This window comes from Thunnus albacares, chromosome 17 (assembly GCF_914725855.1).
Source record: "Thunnus albacares chromosome 17, fThuAlb1.1, whole genome shotgun sequence".
Taxonomy (NCBI): Eukaryota; Metazoa; Chordata; class Actinopteri; order Scombriformes; family Scombridae; genus Thunnus; species Thunnus albacares.
In genome coordinates, this window is record NC_058122.1 from 22,647,994 (window position 1) to 22,669,682 (window position 21,689).

Below are 21,689 nucleotides of genomic sequence, written 5' to 3' on the forward strand. Positions count from 1 at the left end.
CATTATAATTATGAAACTGCAATGGTTCAATTTGAATAGGTTTAGGTTTCTTTGTATGTCACACCTTGACTTGCACCCGTGCCTAACACAGATAAAAAGCTTAATGTTTTGCCTGTATGTTTTTGGTTTTTATTGAAATTAGACACACCTTGGCTATTTTAATGTAAACAAAGAGATTTTTTTAGAGCTACAACAATAGCTACAAAATTAATCAGTAGTTATTGTGACAATCTAGTAATCGTTTCACTCATTTTTCAAGCAAAAATGCCAAATATTTGATGGTTCCAGCTCAACAAATGTGACGATTTGTTGTCTTTCATTGTCGTATTTAACAGTAAATTTAATATCCTAACATTTTCGGCTCTTGGTCAGATAAAACATTAATGTGGCCTTATTGTGAATTCCTTTTTTTCACAGTTTTTTAACATTTCATAGACTACATGTTTAATCGATTATTCTAAATTCTGTATATATTCTATATATATCAATTATTTATAAAATTATAAGATTTTTTCCTCCCCTTGATTTCTTGCTTTGATACCTTCTTATTCTGCTTTAATGCTTCTTAACACAAGCCTTGGTCTCTCAAGGAAATCTGTTTCTACTTAGTGTTTCTTTTTGCCGACTTGGAGATTTGCACCTGCCTACGAGGTCAGAGATCGACATATGGTCTGGCATATTGTCATATGTGCTGCATATGGTATAATAATCTATGTATGTTTTGTCAGGGGACCGGCTGGTGAAAGTGAATGGAGAAAGTGTTTTAGGAAAGACGTACTCCCAGGTGATCGCCCTCATTCAAAACAGGTAAGACCTCCTGCCTGTCAGCACTTTGAGCCTTCGGTGTGTTGATTTACTGAACAGTGTGTTTGCTCTTTCCCTGCATGCTCACCATATACATACACCTGAGATGACATACACCTTGTAACTTTTAAAAAAAGAGTAGCCTGAAGCAGTGTACATGCTCTACATGGTCACAAAGCCGGATTCTTTGATGCTTTAGAGGGGGAATTAGGTGCTTACAAAAGTGACATGGCCCACACATGCTTGACTGATACATGTCTGAACAACAGAAAGTTTTTATCCTGTTTTTCTATGCAAATTCTTGGGTTAGATTCATAAACCACCAGAGGAAATAATAGTTTTTATTCATATAAACCTCCTTTGTTGCTGACCAAAAACCTCAGGGAGGTCAGAGGTCAGGCACATATACAGAACAGCTGGCCTGCAGCTGGCTTACCAATACACTTGATAAAGTCAATATTGGCCCCAATACCAATCCAGCATTCCTTGCTGGTGTGCTTTTTGACAGGACTGAAACTTATTTTAGTTTAGTTTAACCTTTCTAGAAATTAGTCAGAGGATTAATTATTAAGATTAATACAGAAATTGGTGACTAACATTTTATATCAATAAACAGGGAAAAATTTTTGGATGTGAGCTCATTATGTTGTGGTGGAGAGTAGTGTTTTTCTCCTTTTCTAATCTGTTTTTCACCCCTATCTCGTTTATTTAAATTCTTCCTGTCCTCCCTTCTTCTTCCCCCCACTGTATGTCTTGCAGTGAGAGTGTGCTGGAACTCTCCATTATGCCAAAAGATGAAGATGTGCTTCAGTTGGTAAGTGTGAGTATGGGATTTTTTACACACCTTATCCCCCCAAAAACACCACTCATGAATCACACACATTATTCAAAGACGCTGCGGAATATGATATTTTTCTGTTTGCAAAGTTCAACCATGATTCACCCCGTCATTGTCAAGGAATGTAGAGATTTTGTTAGAATGGCTGGAGAATGACTCAGAGGCTCTCTGCTCTGTGTTTAGATTACAACACGCATTCATTAAAAGCCGTCTTGACTTTTGAAGCTTACGTTTTTTAAAAAGCAGCTCGCTTCGTACACACACACCCATGTACCGTACAACACATTTTTGTCGCTCCACAGGTTGCCCCATGTTCGCTCACATGATCAGACATGCATCATCCCTCGCCCCTCCCATTAACATGGAGCAACATGTCAACATACAAAACCAAATCACCAGATTTAAATCATCTTTTTCACACATCCATTCCTGCGAAAAAGAGCCTGAAACTGGGTTCTAAATTCAAATAAACTGCATGTCTTAACACTACAAACCCACTCCTCTGTCCGTATACTCCTCCCCTCACTGCTACGCCTGTATCTGCTGCATTCCTAGCATGACATCACCAGTGCTGCGCCTCCTTCCACACTCCCACAGGGTGGAGTAAGACAGAGAATGAGAGGGAGGAGAGAGGGACTTTGGAAGGATCCGAGAGAGGAGAAAACAAGAGGATCAACAGATAGAAAACTTACGAAAAAAGTAATAGAATCGTGAAAAGATTGAATATATCTGAAAGAAGGAGGGCGTCAGATCAGAAGAACGGCAGGTTTTAGCAGCAGGAGTGTCGCGGCAGGAGTGTTGGTGAGGATAAGTCTCCTGTCTTGTCCTCTGCTCTTCCTCCCCTGTGTCTGTTTGTGGTGACTACAAGTTTAACACGCAGGCTGAGGAAAAAAGGTTTTAGATTCTTGTGGATGGCCTAGATTGATTATGTAAATCTTGAAAAACTTGTCAAACTGTATTTAAGCTTTACTCTGTAATGTGAGGACTGTTAGCAAGAATGTTTTTCTTCTCCTGGTGTTATGAAGTTGAGTCAAAGTTGTAAGTGATGCTTTAAATGTGACAGTGTGGCTAATTGATAACGTAATCGGTTAATATTATGCTTGTTGTTTGCAATGGATACTCTCAAAGCAGCACAAGGTGTATATATATATCCTGTATGTGTGTACACAACATTGGTAGGGACATGTGTATTTGTCAGCTGGCTGCTGTGCAGTTTCTGGCGTTTGCTGAAGGCAGTTCATGCAGTTTGTTAGCTAGCATGTGTTTGTGTGGAGAGCTGAGGCCCTGGGGACAAACCGTGGCGAAGTGGTTGAGCTGAGAGACCATTCCACTTTGAGGATTGTTGTGTAATATACATCAGCATGAGGCTGTCTTATTGAGTTATGGCTGTGGTCTGTGTTGTTGTCAAACTTGTTAACAGTATGAGCATATTTTGATTTAAGGTCTGGACTCCCACAAACTCCCACCTGCTCAAGCTCTTCTCCTGTCATGTCATGTCTCACCTCTCTCCCCATTTTCCCTCCTCTCCCAGGCATACTCCCAGGATGCCTACTTGACGGGCAACGAACCCTTCTCAGGGGGAGCTGAGAACCTCCCGCCGCCGCCTCCCCTCTGTTACCCTCGCACTAAGACCACGTCCCCTGCTGGAGCCCCTCCGTCTGCCGCCATGGGCCAGAATCAGCTGGATAACTGGAGTCGCTGGGCAGGTTCTTCCAGTCCTTCTTCACCTTTGGACAACCGCTCTGCAGTGGGCAGCCCAGCCAGCTGGCAGGAGGGGCGGGCAGGAGAGCCAGGTGGTGTGGGTCACAGCAGCCCTGCCCACCGCACAGAGGAGATCCAGTACGGTATGACCAGCCAGCAGCCTCAGGGCCAGACCAGGGGGCGCTCCTACTCTTCCTCTTCCTCGTCAGGAGGCCCTTTGTCCAGCCCGCTGCAAGTCCACTACCCCAACCACCATGCTGCCAGCTCCTCACAGGCCCAGCCACGCAAGTCCAGCTCTGCCTGGACCAGTCCCCCCCTGCCCCAGCTCAGCCACGGCCGCAGTGAGCGCTGCCAGCAGGCCCTCTCTGACTGGTACTACAGCCAGCTGCCTGAGCGCTCAGGACGCAGCATGCAGACCCGCCACCGCAGCTACTCTCAGGACCGGCTCAGTGAGACAAGGAGGCAGCAGCAGCGGGCAGGCTGGCCACACAGCGCCTCACAGGACACCCTGCTGTTACTACAGCAGTCAGGACCAGGGCCACAAGGAGATCCCTACTGGTCATATGGAGACTGGGAAGGGGGCCCAGGTAGGGGCCATCCTGCCTCTAACTATACCCGAACTCGCTCTGAAAACCTGCTGGCCCAGTACGATCGCCACGGCCGCTCATTAGAGATGCTGGACCGAGCAGCAGCTGGACTGGTCTCGCCTCGGTTTGAGAGGCCCTCATGGCACCAGCAGGCTCCCCAGCCACCCCCCAGAACTGACGCCTACTCGAGGCAGGGGAGCCATTACGGTGCTTCACAAGCTCCTCCGATGTCCCGACACTCACAGTCACATTCTAAACACCACCCCCAGACCCACACCCAGTCCCACTCCCAGCCCCAGCAGGCCGCCCCTCAGAGCAGGCGACTTCCTCCCGGGCAAAGCATGGACGACCAGCCGGTGGGCTACCGCAGCTACAGCCCGTCTTTTTACCGTAAGACGGGCCGCATCATGCAGCAAGCACACTCTTTCAGGGACCCTTCGTATTCTGGCCCCCACTTGAACTGGAACCCAGCCCCTAAAACCAGCCCACCAGAGGGCACCCCAGCACCTCTCAGCTCCTCGACCGCATCCCCGCTGGCCTCCACCACACCCGAATCCCAGGACAGAGCGTACAGGCCTACGAACCACGAGAGGGAACGGGGGTCAGTGGAGGGGCAGTCAGAGGTGTTGGCACAGACCCAGGAAGTGGTAATGAGACAGAAACCTCCCACCGGGCGGAGGAACGCCCATGGCATGCGTCATCCCCACTATGCCTTGCCCATGGACGGGCTAGAACCCTCATTGTTTTCCCCAGATCCCCAGGACTCAGCCCCCACCCTGGGCTCCTCAGGAGACAGAGCCCCACATAAAACAAACGGCAACCTCGCCCCCCTCCCTATAGAGGATGACTCCCTGGCCTCCATCCCCTACATAGGTAAGCAGGGAGCTTCTGAGCTTCATCCTCCACTCCTCTCCTCTCCTACGCCTTACTCCGACTGACCTTTAGATTTCATCGCTTTCATTCTAAAACATAATCCACATCGTGTGTTTATTGAATGTTAGTGAAAGCTTAACTGAAAGGAAATGCAAAGCTATAATTCAGACGAAATTATGAGTTTGGGGAATGTGTGTGTGTTTCCTTAATTTCCTTCTTGTCTGTCCATTCAGGCTCTAGGCACTTCTAAGGTTCAGTTTCCATTCTCTCACTGAGATTCTGCTGATGTGTGTGTGTTTGTCTGTGAATGTTTGCGTTGGGTAATACTGGCACTTCCCACAGTCTTACAGACAGTATTAGTAGTTGATTGAATCATATCTGATGGTTTTTCACTAATCCTGCTGCCTGCCCCGGGTCTTTAAGGTCACCTCACTGTGCTGAGGAAATGAGGTGGAGTCCTCCTGAATGTTTGTGTTTGTGTGTGAGCAGCAGAGTGATAGAGATGCCCGTAATCCCTGTAGTATGTCGGTCTGTCGTTATTTGCAGTTTCACATCAGTAGAGTCTCTTTTTCTTATCTTTTAGCCAGTTACTATCTTAGTTTTTTTCATTTTTGGGGGGTTTATCAGTTTAGAAAAGCGGACTGGAATTAGTGGTTTATTAGTATCACAAAAACTGTTTATTGAAGTATTTTTTAAATGATGAAGAAGTTGTGTGACTCACTTAACTGGAAATCTATTGTGTAAATAGACTTGGCATACTTGCTTGTTAAACTGTGCTCTTTTATTACAGTTCATTACACTTTGAACATTGTGAAATTTCGCCTGTCAGATATTTCTGAGAAAAGAAAACTCCCTTAGTAAGATTTTATCCACTTTTTTATTGACCGAGAGGACGGCAATGCACTCAATTTGCATTTTAATTTGCAATATTGTGAACTTTTGCATACAAGTTGAATTAAAGTAATCAGATTGAATGAAAAACAGATTGATTTTGCCATGAACAGATAATGATAATCTGTCATAGCTTCTGTGCATGCATGCTGTGCAGCTCTGCGTCTAGTTGAGGTTGTTTGCATGAATATGTACAGTTATGGCTTCATATGTTCTTGTCAGTGAGAGGTTACTGTGATCATGTCCCAGCTTGCTCCCTGTTCTGAAAACACTCAAAGAGAGGGGGGGCTCCGCAGGGTTCAGATTTGCTTGTATCACTCGACGTGTACAGCAGCCATTAAGTCAAACCGTAGGCAAGCGAAGTTAGTCGGTCATACGAGCCGTGCCTCCATCACCCTCTCACAGCCTGAGGAAAACAACCGCTGCTTACCCTAATGCCAAATAGATTCAAATCAGCTGACTTGGTTGGAAGCTTTGACCCAACTTGGAATGACCGTCGATATTTGAGCCAAGCCACGCTCGGCCAGAGAAAGTCATTTAAAGACAGAAAATCCAGCGGATCAGCAAACTAACAGGCTTCTCTCTACTTCTCTCTCTCTCTTCTGTCTGTCAGAGCACATTCTTGCCTCGTACCTTCACCTGAATTACACGAAACCAGGCAGAGCTGCAGGCTGGGGCACGTTTAATGGCCATAAACTGAAACTAGGCTAGTTTCTCCCCGTAGACGAGAACTAGCTCTTCTCTTCTCTCTCTCTCTCTCTCTCTCTCTTCATCTCTTTATCTCTCTGACAGAGATGCTGATATGATCTGGGTCCGTTTGGGAACATGCGATTTAAGAGGCGGTTGTTGTTCTTTTTTGTCTGAAAAAGCACGGATGTCGGCGAGGTAGAGAGCAGAGGAGCACAAAGGCAGCCTGTGTCTTGACAGCTAGAACGTTTTCATGACGTCTTATGTAGAGATATCGAAAACTCTCTTTACTTTTTCTTAACGCCAGCTCCAAACGGTGATAAAGTATTTAGTATATCTCTGTTTCTCTTATAAAGTGCATAAAACAGGAAGATGCACGTCAACAGATTCAGTTTTTCACTCTGAACCCACTTAGAGTCTTTCAACATGAGTCTAAAGCTGTAAATTACCAGGAGGTTTTTGTGGCGCTTCTTGTGGGGAACAGTAGGGGCCCATACACTCAGCTCCCGCCCTCAATGCTGCTATTGTGCTGCTCTGGAAGATGAAGGGGTTTGTGTGTCCGTGTGGGTGTGTGTGGGGGTTCAGTCTATTACTGTCTTTACAAGCTGGAGCCTGGACACAACAGACCAGGACCGAGACCTTCTGTGCTGGCCTCTGTCCCTCTTCAAAAAAAAAAAAAAAGGCTTCTCGTCCCCTCCGTCTTGTCTTACAGGCACCAGACTCCTGTTTTCTCTGTCTTAATCTCATTCCTTCTCTTTTTTTTCTCTCTCTCTCTCCCTTTTTCTGAAATCCTTGTTTTCGTCTCCGTTTAACTTGTTCGACTTGAAAATATGTCTGTAACCCCAAGCGTAGAAAACTGTCAAGTAAATTACTGAAAGCTGGCATCGAATGCTTCGTCAGAGTCATTCATTCAGTCTTGTTTACTTAGTCAGTTTTACATAATTCAGGCAAAGTTCTTGCAGAGCTGTACTACATTTCATATTTGAGAAGCTTGACCTCTTTTGATCAGTTTCAAATTAAGGTTTCTACACATTTGGTAATAGCGTTTTTTTCAGTAAGTGATCCAATGAGTTATGAAGGAATTTTAAAAACTCTTGAAGTGGAATGATATCCTTCAACTTCTCTAAAAGCATAAAAAATCCCCACAGTTGAGTGATTTTAGTCTCTTCTTTTAGCTCTTTCTTTGCTCTCTCTTTTTTCTGCACCTCTTTCCTCCTCTAATCTCTAATGACTCCATACATGATATACAGTACAGCGGACATAGAGAGTAACAGTGTGCTCGTAGGCAGTATGTTGCTCCCCTCTGCTGGCCCGTCTCAGAGCTCACTCTATGGCTGCTCTTTTTAATGACGGCCTTTGTTAAACCCACAGCCCGGCTATTTCTGGGCCACGCTGTAAACAGGCAGATTCCTCATCCCAGATTGGGAATGTTTTCCGCCTTATGTCGGGCTCTAGTATGCACAAGAGTGAAGAATAGAACGACAGGGGTGGGAGATGGAGGAGCGCCAAAAGAAAGAGAGACAAAAAGAAAATTTGAAGAAGGTGAATAAGGGGTGGTGGGGGTGGGGGGGGGGGGGGGGGGGTGATGGTGAAAGATGTGGGATTATTGAAGGAGAGGATGCAGAGGCAGAGAAGTAAGGATAGAGGAAAGAAGAGCAAGAGTGAGATGAAATGAGAAACCCTAGCAAGAATCTTACAAAATGTGGTGGTCTGTGGGGGTGGATCTCAGACTGAGTCCCCTTCAGTCTGCAGAGCTGTCTGAAGCTGTGCTGCCCTCTGTTGTTCCCACACAGAGCAGACCGGAGCCTCAGAGCCTCGCAGCAATTCAGTCCTGACAGTTTAAAATGTCACCCAGAAAATCCAGCTTCTCCTCACTTTATGCAAATACCAGGCCGGTCTCTAATCCTCTCTGTCAGTCAGGAAGTGTGAGCTGTGTGTGTGTGTGTGTGTATGTTTCATATCCTTTTGTTGCAGCAAAAATTCTTTGAGGCTTGTACCCTGTGTGAGCTATCAAACTGTTTTATGCCTTTGTCTTCTTCAACACTGAAGCTTCATTCATGGCATAAGAATCACCCTGAATATCGACATTCAATCGCCCACTTTATTCACATGTCTACTTGTTAAGATTGTGGCATATTTCTCGTTGCATGTGTCCTGACACGTAATGACTGTAAATTTCATAAAGAACTGAAACCTTGAGCCAGTAGATCTTTGTTGCAAAACCCCCCACTGTTATCAACTGAATAGCTCTATCTATGGCAACAGGAGACACAGGTACTGCATTATCTTTAAATTATTTGCCTTTTCTTCTCTTTAGTCAGTTTGCATTTGTATTGTTTTTCTCTCCTAAGAGAGTCGCACATGTTTTAGCCCCTTTAGCCTCTTCTGTGGATTTGTAAATGACGGTGGATGCTTAAATGTGTCTTTTCTGTAACTCTCACTGGAATCTAGAAATGCCTCATGTTACGGTGTGATTGTCGTATATGTGGATTTTGCAGTTGAATGAATGACATTTAAAAATGAGGTGAAAGTGAAAGAAATGGTTGAATGCATTCGAGAGACAGTATTTAACCGTTTCACCCGTAAAAACCTTTCCTCTTCCGCACCTTCTCTTAATCTAACCCTTGCTCTTTTATCCTTTCCCTCTTCCCCTCCTGACATTTTCCTCTAACACCTACTACTCTATCCCATCTTTCTCTTTCACCTCCTCTTCTCCTCCTGCTCTCCCTTTCCCCTCTTTCCCTTCCATCCTCCCACAGATGAGCCGACCAGCCCCGGCGCTGATTTGCGTGCCCGCCATGTGCCGGCGTCCTCCGTGGTGTCCAGCGGCATGAGTTCGGCGCCTGCCGTGGTCACCAGCCCCGCCTCCCCCACCTTCACCTTCCCCCTCACTAGGCTCTTCTCACACGACTGCAGTGAGTTCCCCCTCCCCTCCTCCTCCTCCTCTCCACTGCATGCAGCCGAAAAGCATCTGATCTGTGGTTTTTACCTGCAAAGTAGACGAGAGCGATTTATGAAGCATGCGTGATATATTTTTTTAAAAACTCCTCAATCTCTTTACTTTGTCTGGTTTGTTGTACTTGGCTATAAATTGCAAGAAGGTGTAAGCACCTCTGCTATTCTAGATGCTAAAATTTACACCTCATCAACTACCTAAAAGTCTTATTTTCTTAAAACTAATGAACAAAACAGTACAAGACACTAATTTCTTGAAAGTTGAAATTTTTGTTGGAAACAGGTTGAAATAATCCTGCTGCACTAGTAGATTATTTCACTTCAAAACAAGACTTTTAGGATTAAATACTGGAAATAAATTACTTGATAAAATGAGGATTTTTTAACAGTGTTTTGTGTATTTTACTTTTTGCATGCTGGATTTATAGAGTGCATGTTTGACACAAAGAAAATTAGCTCAATTTTCTTCTTTTTTTAGCCCTGCATGAAGGCCGAAACGCTGGTCTGAGATTTAAATTTAGTGTGTTCAGATTTATGGTTTAAAATGGGCAAATCTGCATGCATGATAGTTTTCTTTAAACAGATAGCTCAATGCATGGCAGTATGTTTCTACAGAGGCTATACCTGCATGCCAGTGGTGAGAAAAGTAACCGGAGATAATTTAATCTAACCCACCGCTCCAGCTCATCTTCCCCACAATCCATCCTCAAGCACATCAGCCATTCACTCGCCACCTAAACCCCCAACCTCCTCCTGCTTCCTCCCTCACTGTCCCCCGTCTTCTAATCCAACGCCGTTGACTCTGGTGATTGGCATTACATCAACATTCTGTATTTCTCTCTCTCTCTTTCTGTCTCTTTGTTTTCTTTTATTTTTTCTCTCTTTCTCTCTCTTCTCTCCTTTTTTTTCTCTCCACTCATTCATCTCCTCACTGAGCAGGCAGTATTAAATCCAGTCGCCGTTCCTCCTATCTTCTAGCCATCACCACAGAGCGCTCCAAGTCATGTGACGAAGGACTCAACACGTTCAGAGAGGAAGGGCGAGTCTTCTCGTGAGTACTATGGAACTTAGAAAAAAATGGCTGGTTATTGGATTTAAATGACATCTACTAAATTAAATGTGCAGGTAGCCGTTTTCGCATTTAACCCTCAGTTTTTTTCCGCAGGAGGCTACCAAAGAGAGTGAAGAGTTTCTTCACAGATGGGGTGAGCGCTGCTTCTTTGATCAATATGCAGAAAACAAAAAAAATCTTATAACATTTTGTAAGCTAAACGTCTCAGCAAAATCTTTCTGCTTATTTCAACCATTAGGTGTGAACATTTTCTGCTCGGTCTGTGCCTCTGGTGATTTTCTGCACATCAGACTGAAATAGATATTTTCATTTTAGCAATCAATGTGTTTCAAACTTCAAATGTAGCAGCTTAAGCGGGTCATTTCCAATTGAATGCCAGTTGTCAGCTTGAATAAACGTCAGGCATGGATCATTTTTTTATGTGACTTTTAAAAGCGGTATTTAGTACCTTAAAGAGGAACAAAGAGGCTAGATGGTCGCCTTCTGAAATGCTGGTACATGTGTTGCAAAATGATGTAATGTGGCAAGAGGAGAAGTCTCAACCAAACCATGACAAAATATGCCTCTGGAAACACTGGAAATCCCCTTTGGCCATAAGAGACAAAACAACCAAACTCTCACCAAAACAAAAAAAAGATTTTGGCACACAGGGTCACATAGAGTTAAGGATGTTAATATAAAGATCCTTCTTTCACAATTGTGCGTCTACATGCCAGCCCCAGTTTGGCGACTAGCCACCTGTTTGTTTGTCTTTTATCCTATTTGTATGGTGGCACAGTTTCCCCGCTGGGGGATTAATAAAGTATTTTGTTCATAATATCTTAGCCCAGGGTAAAAAAAGTCTAGGATTTTATGATTTTTCATTTTCAGGTCTTAAGGCAATAAGAACTAGAACGTTTGATAGTCTGTCCATTAACAGATTGATCATATCAATCATAATTCTGAACATTTTCCTGTGTGTGTTTCAGTCTCTGGACAACATTGGGACAGCAGAGGAGGTTCGCTCCAAACGCCACTCCACCTCAGAGCTGGGAAACATCACTTACAGCGACGTACGGCGAGAAGGATGGCTGCACTTCAAGCAAATCCTCACAGAAAAGGGCAAGGTGGGCAGATCAGGCTCGCCGTGGAATAAATTAAGGCAGGAAAGTATTAAAAATCAAGCAAACACTCACATCCCTTCTTGTCTTTCCTTCACAGAAGGTGGGCAGCGGCATGCGTCCATGGAAGCGAGTCTTTTCAGTGCTTCGCTCCCATTCACTGTTCCTCTACAAGGACAAGAGGGAGGCGGTGCTTCGAGGGGCCACCATCGGAGGGGGGGCTGAGGACGAGCAGCCGATCAGCATCCGGGGCTGCCTGGTGGACATTGCTTACAGTGAGACCAAGCGCAAGCACGCCCTGCGGCTGACCACCCAGGACTTCTGTGAGTACCTGCTGCAGGCGGAGGACCGGGAGGACATGCTGGACTGGATAAAGGTCATCAGGGAGAACAGCAAGACGGACAACGAGGTCAGAGGACACACCTTTACCTGTCAGATTTTAACACCTGTAATGTGTTTATACCAGAAAAGAAAAGCTCACAGAATCTGGTGTTTTTGTTTGCTGCAGGAGCTCGGCTTTTCCAGACAGGCACTCATAAATAAGAAGCTGAATGATTACAGGAAACAAAGGTGAGTCACCTGATTATAGATTCCACTTGAACATAATGAAGCTGCTGGTGCCACCACACTGTCCCTGTTGTCATGGCTGACAGATTGAACTGAACGTGTCTCTCTGTCTCCCCCTGCAGTCCAACAGGTAGTAAGCCCGACTCCTCTCCCAGGATGCCCCGCATGAAGCCTCCCTTCCTGCTCGCCAAGACAGAGAACGCTGCCGGAGCGCCGCGCTCCCCCAAACCAGACGGCAAAGGTCAGTGAAGGAAAAATCAGCAGCACTGGCAGTATGCGCCGCATGTGGAGGAGTCAGCACTTGGACAAGAGTCATAATTAAGAAGAAATATTAATAATTTACTTTAGTGTAGAAGCAATGATTCTAGGAATTACTCTTATATCAGACCTCCAGCACCGGCAAATCATTAATATCTTTTCTTTAAAAGTTAGGTTGACTTTATGACTAAACCAACAGCACTGAATGAAAGTAGCAGGATTGACTTCTAGCTGGAGAAAGCACATTTTCCTCCAAGACCACTAAGGAGATCACTACAGTAGTTTAAGTTTAAGATAATTTAACTTAGGTTTTATATTTAGAGGGAGTAATAGCCAGGCTATTTTTCAAATTGAAAGAGATAAGTAATAATCCAGTGGCCCAATGTTGATGATAACACAGGTAAAGTTTCCCTTTTTGCTGTTTGTCTTAAGTATTGTTCGATCTGTCCCCAGATGAGAGCAGCCCTCCAAAGTCTCCGTGGGGAATTAACATCATGAAGAAGACAAAGAAAGCCGGGCCTAAAGCTTTCGGTGTGAGGTTGGAGGAATGTCAACCGGGTGCTAATAATAAGGTCAGCCTCAATATCTCCATCCGAGTGCAATGAAACATATTTAATCATGATAATTGTGTTTCTGATTATAATATTTCTGTCTGTCATCTCTCCATCTGCCGCCTCAGTTCATCCCGATGATCGTGGAGATCTGCTGTGGTCTGGTGGAGGAGATGGGTCTGGAATACACCGGGATCTACCGGGTGCCAGGGAACAACGCCATGGTGTCGATGCTTCAGGACCAGCTCAACAAGGGAGTCGACATCAACCCTGCAGAGGAGGTGAGGAACGAACCAATCACCTTGTAGAATAAACCACGCAACCGACTAAACTATAATAGTGCAGCATCAGAAGTTGAAATATCATAATCTCTGTGTTCTTCGCTGTCAACAGAAATGGCAGGACCTCAACGTTGTCAGCAGCTTACTCAAATCCTTTTTCCGGAAACTTCCAGAGCCGCTTTTCACCAACGGTGAGTCCAAACGTGTTGCGACAAGCCACATACTTTACTGCCTTGCACTGTATTTAAATAAAAACCTTATCTTACGTGTATTTTAATATTTGAATATCTTCACAGACAAATACAACGACTTCATTGACGCCAATCGGATGGAAAGTGCATCAGACAGACTAAAGACTATGAAGAAACTGGTACGAGTTTGTTTAATCATGAAAGAATTTGAACAGGATCATTCACCTACGTGACTAACGTGTACGTGTGCACGCATGTGTCTGTGTGTGTTACAGGTACAACAAGTTTATCAGTATTGTCACTCTTGTCTTTCACAGATTCGAGACCTTCCAGATTATTATTACCACACTCTGAAGTTCTTGGTTTGTCACCTGAAGACTGTAGCAGATAACTCAGATAAAAACAAGGTGTGTATGTGTGTGAAAGAAATCATGTGTCACAATCATTAATAACAGTGATGTTATCGGGATTCATGGGTGGTCATTGTTTGTCTTTACTGTTTGGTGTTTGTAGATGGAGCCTCGTAACCTGGCTCTGGTGTTTGGGCCGACTTTGGTTCGGACGTCCGAAGACAACATGAAAGACATGGTCACACACATGCCCGACCGCTACAAGATAGTAGAAACGCTAATCCAACATGTGAGAGGCGCCCCACACACACACACACAAACACATACAAACACACACACACGCACACACACAAATCAGTAATACTCTGATTTACATGCTAAATATTTATTTCTCTGTGTCTTTCTTCTAGTACATCTGGTTTTTCAATGAAGAGCCAGACAAGGATGAAAAGGTATGTCTCCTATTTTTATTGTGCTAGCATAATGATTTATTTGGACTTGTACAACAGAAACAGTGATATTCAGTAGCTCTGAAGACTGAAAGGAAAGGTCGGCTACAGTGTGCGGTGTACAAAATCACAGCTCTGATAAGAGAATCTTTTCAAGTGTGGTGTCAAATAACTTTGTATAACATCTCTGCAAATTTGTAATAAGTAATTGTTACATGTTGTAAATGTTTTCTCAAACAAGAAAAAAAAAAGAACTGCTTCTGGGGAAATTCGAGATACACGTAAACTAAGTTGAAGAACAAACCGTACCACCAAATGCAAAGCTGTGCTGCTCTCTATTGGTGTTCTTGTGTAACTGTATAATTTTCTAGATTCTAATGATTTATTCTGTCAAATGAAATTATTTCACCTAAATGGTAAAAATAATACTGGAATCTGGCTGAACCTAAGATGAAATTACACGTTTTGGCAGATTTAATAAAAATATTAATGTGCTCAGTAAACATCACTTGTAGCTTAGCCATCATTCCGTCATGACTTTCATTCAGTTATGCAATTCATTGATCATTTATGATCTTTCTTTTTTATCAAACAATGGAGTGATTATACTATTTTATAAGAACAATAAATCACTGATTGTACCACATTTGACCTTGTAGTTTAATCTTTGTGATGGACAGCACAGACAGCAAACATGTGCCAGACAGTCTATCCAAAAGCCATATCTTTCCACGTTGTGTGCATCTGTGCAAGAAACTTGATGATCTAGTTTTCATAACTCCCATTTTCCAAATAATGAAGTGGAGTTCTTTAATAGGAAGTTCCCTACTTCATTCCCCGAAATGTAGGTGAACTAACAACCGTTGAGGCGAATACACTGACCGGTGACTGTAAATCACAGACTTTTGTTGCGTAATTGAATCGTCCTGTGTCTGTCCATCCAGACGCCGGTGGACACGGAGGATGTGCAGCCCGCCCCCAACATCGACCACCTGCTGTCCAACATCGGCAGGACCGCTCTGCTCGGGGAGGCCTCAGGTGAGCGCGCCGCTCTCTCTGCTGTCTTTCTGCCGACCAATAGCATTCGGGCAGCTGTAAATCGCAACTCGAAGCTAATGCTGCGTTCTGCTCAAAAGTGGAAGCAGGAAATTCTCCACTAGTGGGTCATAAATTATGATCTGTGTGTTCCAGTGAACTGAGAAGAAAAACTCCAGCTGTCAGACCAGATTTATCTTAAAACAATAGAACAATTCTTCAGTTGTTATCAATACAGTGTCTCTTATCTAAGGCATTTTTTTAATTAAGTCTCAGGAAAAAGACACTTGATTCAACAAGTAGGCGAATTAATCTTGTTCCGATGACAGATGTTTTATAATCTACATTACTCTATGTTACTAAATGACTTACTTTTTGATTACATTAAAGAAATCCTCTCAAGTGTCGACAGTGTCTGCTGCCATGTCGGCATGACGTCAGATAACTTGGTTCCTCGCTTGACTGAAATACCTCCTTGGAAGTTCGTCCCTGTTTAAAAGCCAGAATTCCCTACTTTCCAAAAGAACTGGAACGCAGCATAAGAAATGAAATCTTACATCCGTTAGCACTTGGAGTGTTTCTGTGTTTGATAGCGTGCCTATACTTCTCTCCTTTCTGCTGACCTCTTTTTTTTCCTTCCACGTTGCTCATCTTTCACTTTCTCTGTACGTTTCTGCATTTCCTTCTCTTAGCCGAGCCTGTGGAGCAGCCACTGCGGTAGGATGGGAACTCCCCTGGCAATACGTGTGTGTGTGTGTGTGTGTGTGTGTGTGTGTGCGCATGTGCAATCGAGTAAGCACATCATATTGTGAAAGTGAAATAATGGGCATGTGTGTGTGTGAGAGAGAGAGAGAGAGAGTGGTAGTGGTGGTGATGGTTCATGTCTCCATGGTCTCCATTACCCCCCCCCCCCCTGAAAGTCAGCGTCTCCCTCTCAGTGTCAGACTGAGGTCTCTGTAAGAACGTGTCACTTCATATGTCCCAGTCTGACTAATAAATTAACGGATGACTGGATGCTCGCTGCCTGTTAAAGCTGCTGTATCTGACACTACGGTCTGTCACTGAGAGACAGCTCCCAGTTCAACCCATCCTACGGGCAATTTCAGTCGGTGTAGTCCAATCATCGGGCTCCTAACCCCAACCGTTAGCCTCTAAGTGACTCTAGGTGGTGTCATTTCTGATGTGCCTCAAATTGCATCAACAGCCAATTTCTGTCAAGATTTTGTGCGAGGCTTCTCCGCGGTGGCCCGAACTTTCGCCCTTCCTCCTCGGCCTTTGTATCATGTCAGTGCCTCTGTTTCAAAAAAAGGGAATTTGTTTGCCAAGTCAGCGCAGAGCTAATAATAAAGGTAAAGTCTTCCTTAGTAAATGTGAACTAGGAAGAGGAAACTGTACACCACTTGAACAATGGCTGTGCTCATGTGACACTCACATACAGAATTATTAAAAAGCACTATAATGTTCCCCAACTCATGAGATAGATTTAATATTTGAGCATAACTCAGATGAGCTTAATTCACTATTTATAGGCACAGACAAGACTGAAGTCTCTATTTAAACAAGTTGTGTTTTATGAACTAGCAGAACATAAAAGAGCAGTTGATTTGCTTCCCATCAGATTCTCTGACCTCTCAGGACTTTCAGCTGTATATGAAAGTTTTTACACCGCTCACATAGCTGTTACTAAAAATGATGGCAACTTAGTGTAAAGGACAGCAACTAATGACTATATTTATTTACAATTAATGTGTTGATTATTTTTTTCCATTAATCAAGTAATTGTTAAGTCTATAAAATGTCAGATAATAGTAAAAAAATGCTCATCACAATTTCTAAGCCACCTGGTGATGTCTTCAAATTACTTCAAAAACTCAAAGATACTCAGTTTGCAGTATTATAAAACAGAGAAAAGCGGCAAAATCATCACACTGGAGACGCTGGAACCAAAACATGACTTAAACAGTTAATCAGGTATCAAAATACTTGCCCATAACTTGTCTATTAATTGTTAAATCAACCAATCCTAACACCTCCAGGTTGATACCTTTTAGTGTACCAAACACTGATGGGTCACAGATTTTGGTGCCACACTGGTGAAGTACTGTGCTGATTTTAATATTAAGCAGGGTGTATGCATGATCCAAAGATGAAGCGTGAGAGTTTGGGCCAACGATCTGTAAGAAGAACACAAAATACAGTAAATTGGCTTGAAATTTACAGATGACGTTGGCATTTCAGAAACAACTCCCATCTAGAAAAGAGGCAACGACCCTCTGATGACCCCCGTATTTCTCAAGAGATTTGGATTCCTGCACTACTGTATGTAAAAGACCAAAACAAGCCTTTATCCTGCATCGTGTGTGTGTATGTCCGTTTGTGTTTGTGGGGGGAAATGTTTCTTTCCATACCCTCCACTCAACATTATTTCTGCCTTCACATCTCCCAAAGCTTCTTTCACTGATTGATGTCATCAGTGTTTTTTGGTGATGTCATCGATGTGTGCTGTGTTTTTCCTAATGCAGTTTTCCTCCAACACCCTGCTTCCCAATCATTGTTTCTCCTCCACATACTCAAGTGTGTAAATCAGTGTCTTTGCTCTGGGGGTCCGTCGAGGTCGGAGGGCACAGAGGAGGACACATTTAGTAGAGCAAATTGTCTTTTTAATTATCGTTTATATAATCTGGATGAGGACACGAAACAGCTGCTGCTGCACTGCTTCCTATGGATTTAAACTTTGAAGCGTGTTGAGATTATAGCAACAATCCAATTTATGATGTCACAGCAGGTTTTTTCTCTTTTGCAGCTGCTGGAAAACACCACTGTGATATCAATGATTAAAGTTTCAGTCCCTATAGAGTGGTGCAGCTGCAGTTTTCTGCTCAATGTGATTTTTTTTTTTTTTTTTTTTTTTTTTGTGGCTTTGTCCTTTAAAAAAAGTGATGACCACACCAACTGCCTCTGTGTCCTCCGCCATGACTGTTCACTGCTCTTTTCTGGCCTTTTGTTAACTTCAGCGGATCTGACCCTCTGATCTTTATTCTCTTTTTTCCCCAGACTCAACCAACAGTGACTCAGCGAAATCAAAGGTAACATCTCTTTACACTTTACGCACAAGGTTGCTCTGGTTGTTCGTACAGTATACAACTCACATATTGTCAAAAAAAAAACAAAATAGTAAGGTTTCTTTCTTTTTCAGGGGTCATGGGGGTCAAAGAAAGACCTCACAGCGAAGGACTTCCTGACTCTGTCCATCATGTCAGCTGTGACGGGCCGCAAACGTAGGAAACGCCATAATGGCCGCCGTGTGGGCAGCAGCACCGACGACGACTCAGAGCACGAGCCAATCAAAGCCGGACATCTAGGGGCAGAGGAGGAAGAGGAGGCAGAGTCACCTGTAGGAGACACTGCTCCTCGAGCAGAGGGAGAGGAGGATGACGATGAAGAAGAAGAAGAGGAAGAGGAGGAGGAAGATGAGGAAGTTGTAGAAAGCCGAGTGAAAGAGGAGGTAGAAGAAGAGGTGGTGGCGGTTATTCCCAGTCGGTCATGCTGTAAAGAGGAAGAGGAGGCAGGAGGAAGTCAGGCAGCCATGCTGCTGCAAGAGGAGGAGGCGCGGGCGGAGGTGAAGGGGCCGCCGTGGCGAGCTCCGGAGGATGCACGCTCTATCGTTTCTGGTTACTCCACCCTCTCCACGTTGGGGCGGAGCCTGGGGTCAGAGGGGAGGGGGGACGACGCCGATGACGAGCACAGCGAGCTGGTGAGCGAGACGGACAATGAGAGCGGCTTCGCCTCACGCTCCCTCACTCAGGAAAGACCCGACAAACACCCACCGATACCTGTGAACACACAACCGCCAGCAGCCCCGCGCAGCTTTCTCTACACACACTACAAACCCCCCGTTCTCTCACCCACGAACCTCCTCGCCCCGCCCACACCCCTCACACACACACCAGACTCAGCGGAGAGGAGTGAAGGAGGGGCGCGATCCACCACGCCCTCGTCATCCTCCTTCTCCTCCTCCTCCACTACTCACAGACTGCACTCGCGGCCTTCCTTCAACTCCCACAAGCTGATCCAGTGTGACACTCTGGCCAGGAAGAAGCTGAAGGGGGAGAAGGCCAAGGCTCGCTCCCTGGACCTGTTGGAGCTGTCTGAGACCGCGGCTCAGGGAGACAGGGCCGGGCCGGAGGACGCACCCAGAGCGAGGAGGGAGACCTCCAGAACCAACCCCTCCTCAGGCAGCAGCCAGGAGAGTCTTCGTCTGTCCCGGCCCAAGCCAGCCCTGCCTCCCAGCGAGGCCGCCTCCTTCACCCCGACCGGCCCGGGCGGCAGGTCTTTGGCGGAGCAGGTCCGCGCCCGACTGCTGGGCTCGGCCGACGACCTGCGCAGCGTGGGACTGAGAAAACCGCTGTCGCCCGAGACGCGGAGGAAGAGACGTGCCTGGCGCAGACACACCGTGGTGGCCTCCCCGACTGAGGCGTCCGAAAAGAGACCCCCAATGACTGTCAATGACTTCCCCCTTTCTCCCAACACTCAAAACCAGGTCAAAACACCAGGGCTGCCTCGGGATGCGGACGGGCACGAACAAGGACCGGCTACGCACCAAGCACCCACCTCAAGATTTCACCAGTACCTGTGAGCCCTGCCAGCTGACCCCACCATCCACTCCAAAGCTGATTCTGAAGGGGGTCCAGGCCGAGCTGCTGACTCCCTGCAGGTCAGTAGACTGGCAGCAGTGTGAACACGGTTGTGGTTAGTTGCTTTAAGAGCAGCCACCCTTTTTCTTTTTGATAAGCTCCATTTGCATGGCAAGGGGCATTCCAGTGTTGCCAAAGCTTTTGTTTTTTTTTTGTTTTTTTTTTTCCTATATGTGTGTTTTTTTTTTTTTTTTTTTTTTTTTTTTTTTTTAGAAATAATACAGAAACAGAACAGAGACACACACACACACACACAGAGACCTCATCAAAATCGATGTTTCAGCCAAGAATTCTCATTTGAGTAATAAACGAGCATCCTTCCTTCCCGTCTTCTCTTCCTTCCCGCCTGGCTCACAGACGACGACATAAATTAAAGGGTTTATTTATCCCTTCAAGTAACCGGAGAAGGTTACTAAACAAACGCAACCTTCCTCTGGTTCTTGAGAGAATGGTGCTTCTTATCAAAGTGGGGTTAAACATGAGCTATTATAGAATATCTCCAAACCTACTTCAGTGAGCCAGAAGAGGGAATACACACACACACACACATATATATACAGTTTCAAAAAGTAATAGGTCAGAATAAAAACCATTTCAAGCAAGATCTCAGCTGATTTTTCATATCGGTCTTCCCAAAAACGTCACTCCTCTGACCACAGACACTGTAACACTCTCATTAATGCTCAAAAACAATAAACACGGTAGATCACAAACACACAAAACACAGTTGTCTCTCTCTAGGTGTTAATAATGTTTATGTGTGTTTGCGCAACAATATTCGTGGTCATGTCATGAGTGTGCAGGTGTTTGTGTTGAACAATTTTGTAACATTTGTACAAAGCCTTGTTAAGTTAACCTTGTAAATATAAATATTATGTTATCATATTTGTTTTTACTTTTTTAGTTCTTTTTTATGGTTTACAAAAGTGCGTACAAGTGCACAGTCATTTCTTTCAAGATGTTACTTGAAATGTTTCCCTTAATATATTCTTTTTTTTTTTTGTTTTATATTCAATATATATATATTATATATATTTTGTATTAAAGTAAAAAAAGTACTTTTATTGTGATTTCACCTCTTGGGTGTACCTGTTCAAAGGAGACAAGATAAACATGACTAAACCTGTTCCTTATTTCCTTATAGATGGCCTTTCTCTCTTATTCTCAGCACTGTGCAGAAAAACCTTTATCTTATGAGATATAATGTTGATAAAAACACTTAGAAATAAGTTTATCTGGTAACTATACTTTCAACAATGTTGCATCAACATGTACAATCTAGTAATTACATGTAGCAAGATGAGAAAATGTGATCTGGCAGTTATTACATGATATTTGAAAGTTTGCAGGCAGCTCAGCGCCACACTGTGTGATGGCTGACCTCATTTGTTTTGTTATTCATGTCTGGGATTACTGAGCATTGCCTCCACAAATCAGCTCATATTGACTAGCGCAAGACAAAGTGTGCTCTTTCTTGTACAAGAGAATGAGAAAAGGCCTGACAACGAGACTGTTTAAACATGGTGCAGTGCATACAAACAACTACGTTTTTTTTTTTTTTTTTCATTTATGCCGGCTGTGATGTACGTGTTTTCATCCTGTCCCCTCTGAGGGCTCATCTGTCGGCAGATGAACCCTCAGAGATTTATTACCTTGGGGTTAACATGACGAGGAGTTTTCCATAAGGTCAGGCTCTAATAAATCCTCCCCTCACTGGGGAAATGGTACATTAGATGAAATGAATACAAAATGCCCAGCTGACATGATTCTGTTGTTATCATCTCTCGTCTTGACCGTGGAACAAA

At 44.3% G+C, this 21,689-nt stretch overlaps 1 protein-coding gene across 6 annotated transcripts in view; it reads left to right on the plus strand.

Annotated features, from left to right (window-relative positions):
• Positions 1-20,105, plus strand: part of arhgap23a (Rho GTPase activating protein 23a) — a 69,168-nt gene extending 49,063 nt beyond the window's left edge. The window contains exons 5-25 of one of the 6 annotated variants that reach the window (XM_044331367.1): positions 729-807; positions 1,564-1,618; positions 3,174-4,803; positions 9,141-9,296; positions 10,276-10,387; positions 10,502-10,541; positions 11,377-11,514; positions 11,609-11,917; positions 12,017-12,078; positions 12,198-12,316; positions 12,787-12,905; positions 13,013-13,165; positions 13,278-13,356; positions 13,462-13,535; positions 13,674-13,763; positions 13,870-13,995; positions 14,117-14,158; positions 15,100-15,193; positions 15,883-15,907; positions 18,245-18,276; positions 18,387-18,489. In XM_044331367.1, coding sequence (XP_044187302.1) covers positions 729-807; positions 1,564-1,618; positions 3,174-4,803; positions 9,141-9,296; positions 10,276-10,387; positions 10,502-10,541; positions 11,377-11,514; positions 11,609-11,917; positions 12,017-12,078; positions 12,198-12,316; positions 12,787-12,905; positions 13,013-13,165; positions 13,278-13,356; positions 13,462-13,535; positions 13,674-13,763; positions 13,870-13,995; positions 14,117-14,158; positions 15,100-15,193; positions 15,883-15,907; positions 18,245-18,260 — 3,518 coding nt within the window. In that variant the 3' untranslated portion in view covers positions 18,261-18,276; positions 18,387-18,489. Of the gene's footprint in view, positions 1-728; positions 808-1,563; positions 1,619-2,203; positions 2,444-3,173; positions 4,804-9,140; positions 9,297-10,275; positions 10,388-10,501; positions 10,542-11,376; positions 11,515-11,608; positions 11,918-12,016; positions 12,079-12,197; positions 12,317-12,786; positions 12,906-13,012; positions 13,166-13,277; positions 13,357-13,461; positions 13,536-13,673; positions 13,764-13,869; positions 13,996-14,116; positions 14,159-15,099; positions 15,194-15,882; positions 15,908-18,244; positions 18,277-18,386 lie in introns of those variants that run through there. The other 5 variants (XM_044331362.1, XM_044331363.1, XM_044331364.1 and 2 more) reach the window with 5 other exon arrangements.
• The last annotated feature ends 1,584 nt before the right edge of the window (positions 20,106-21,689 follow it).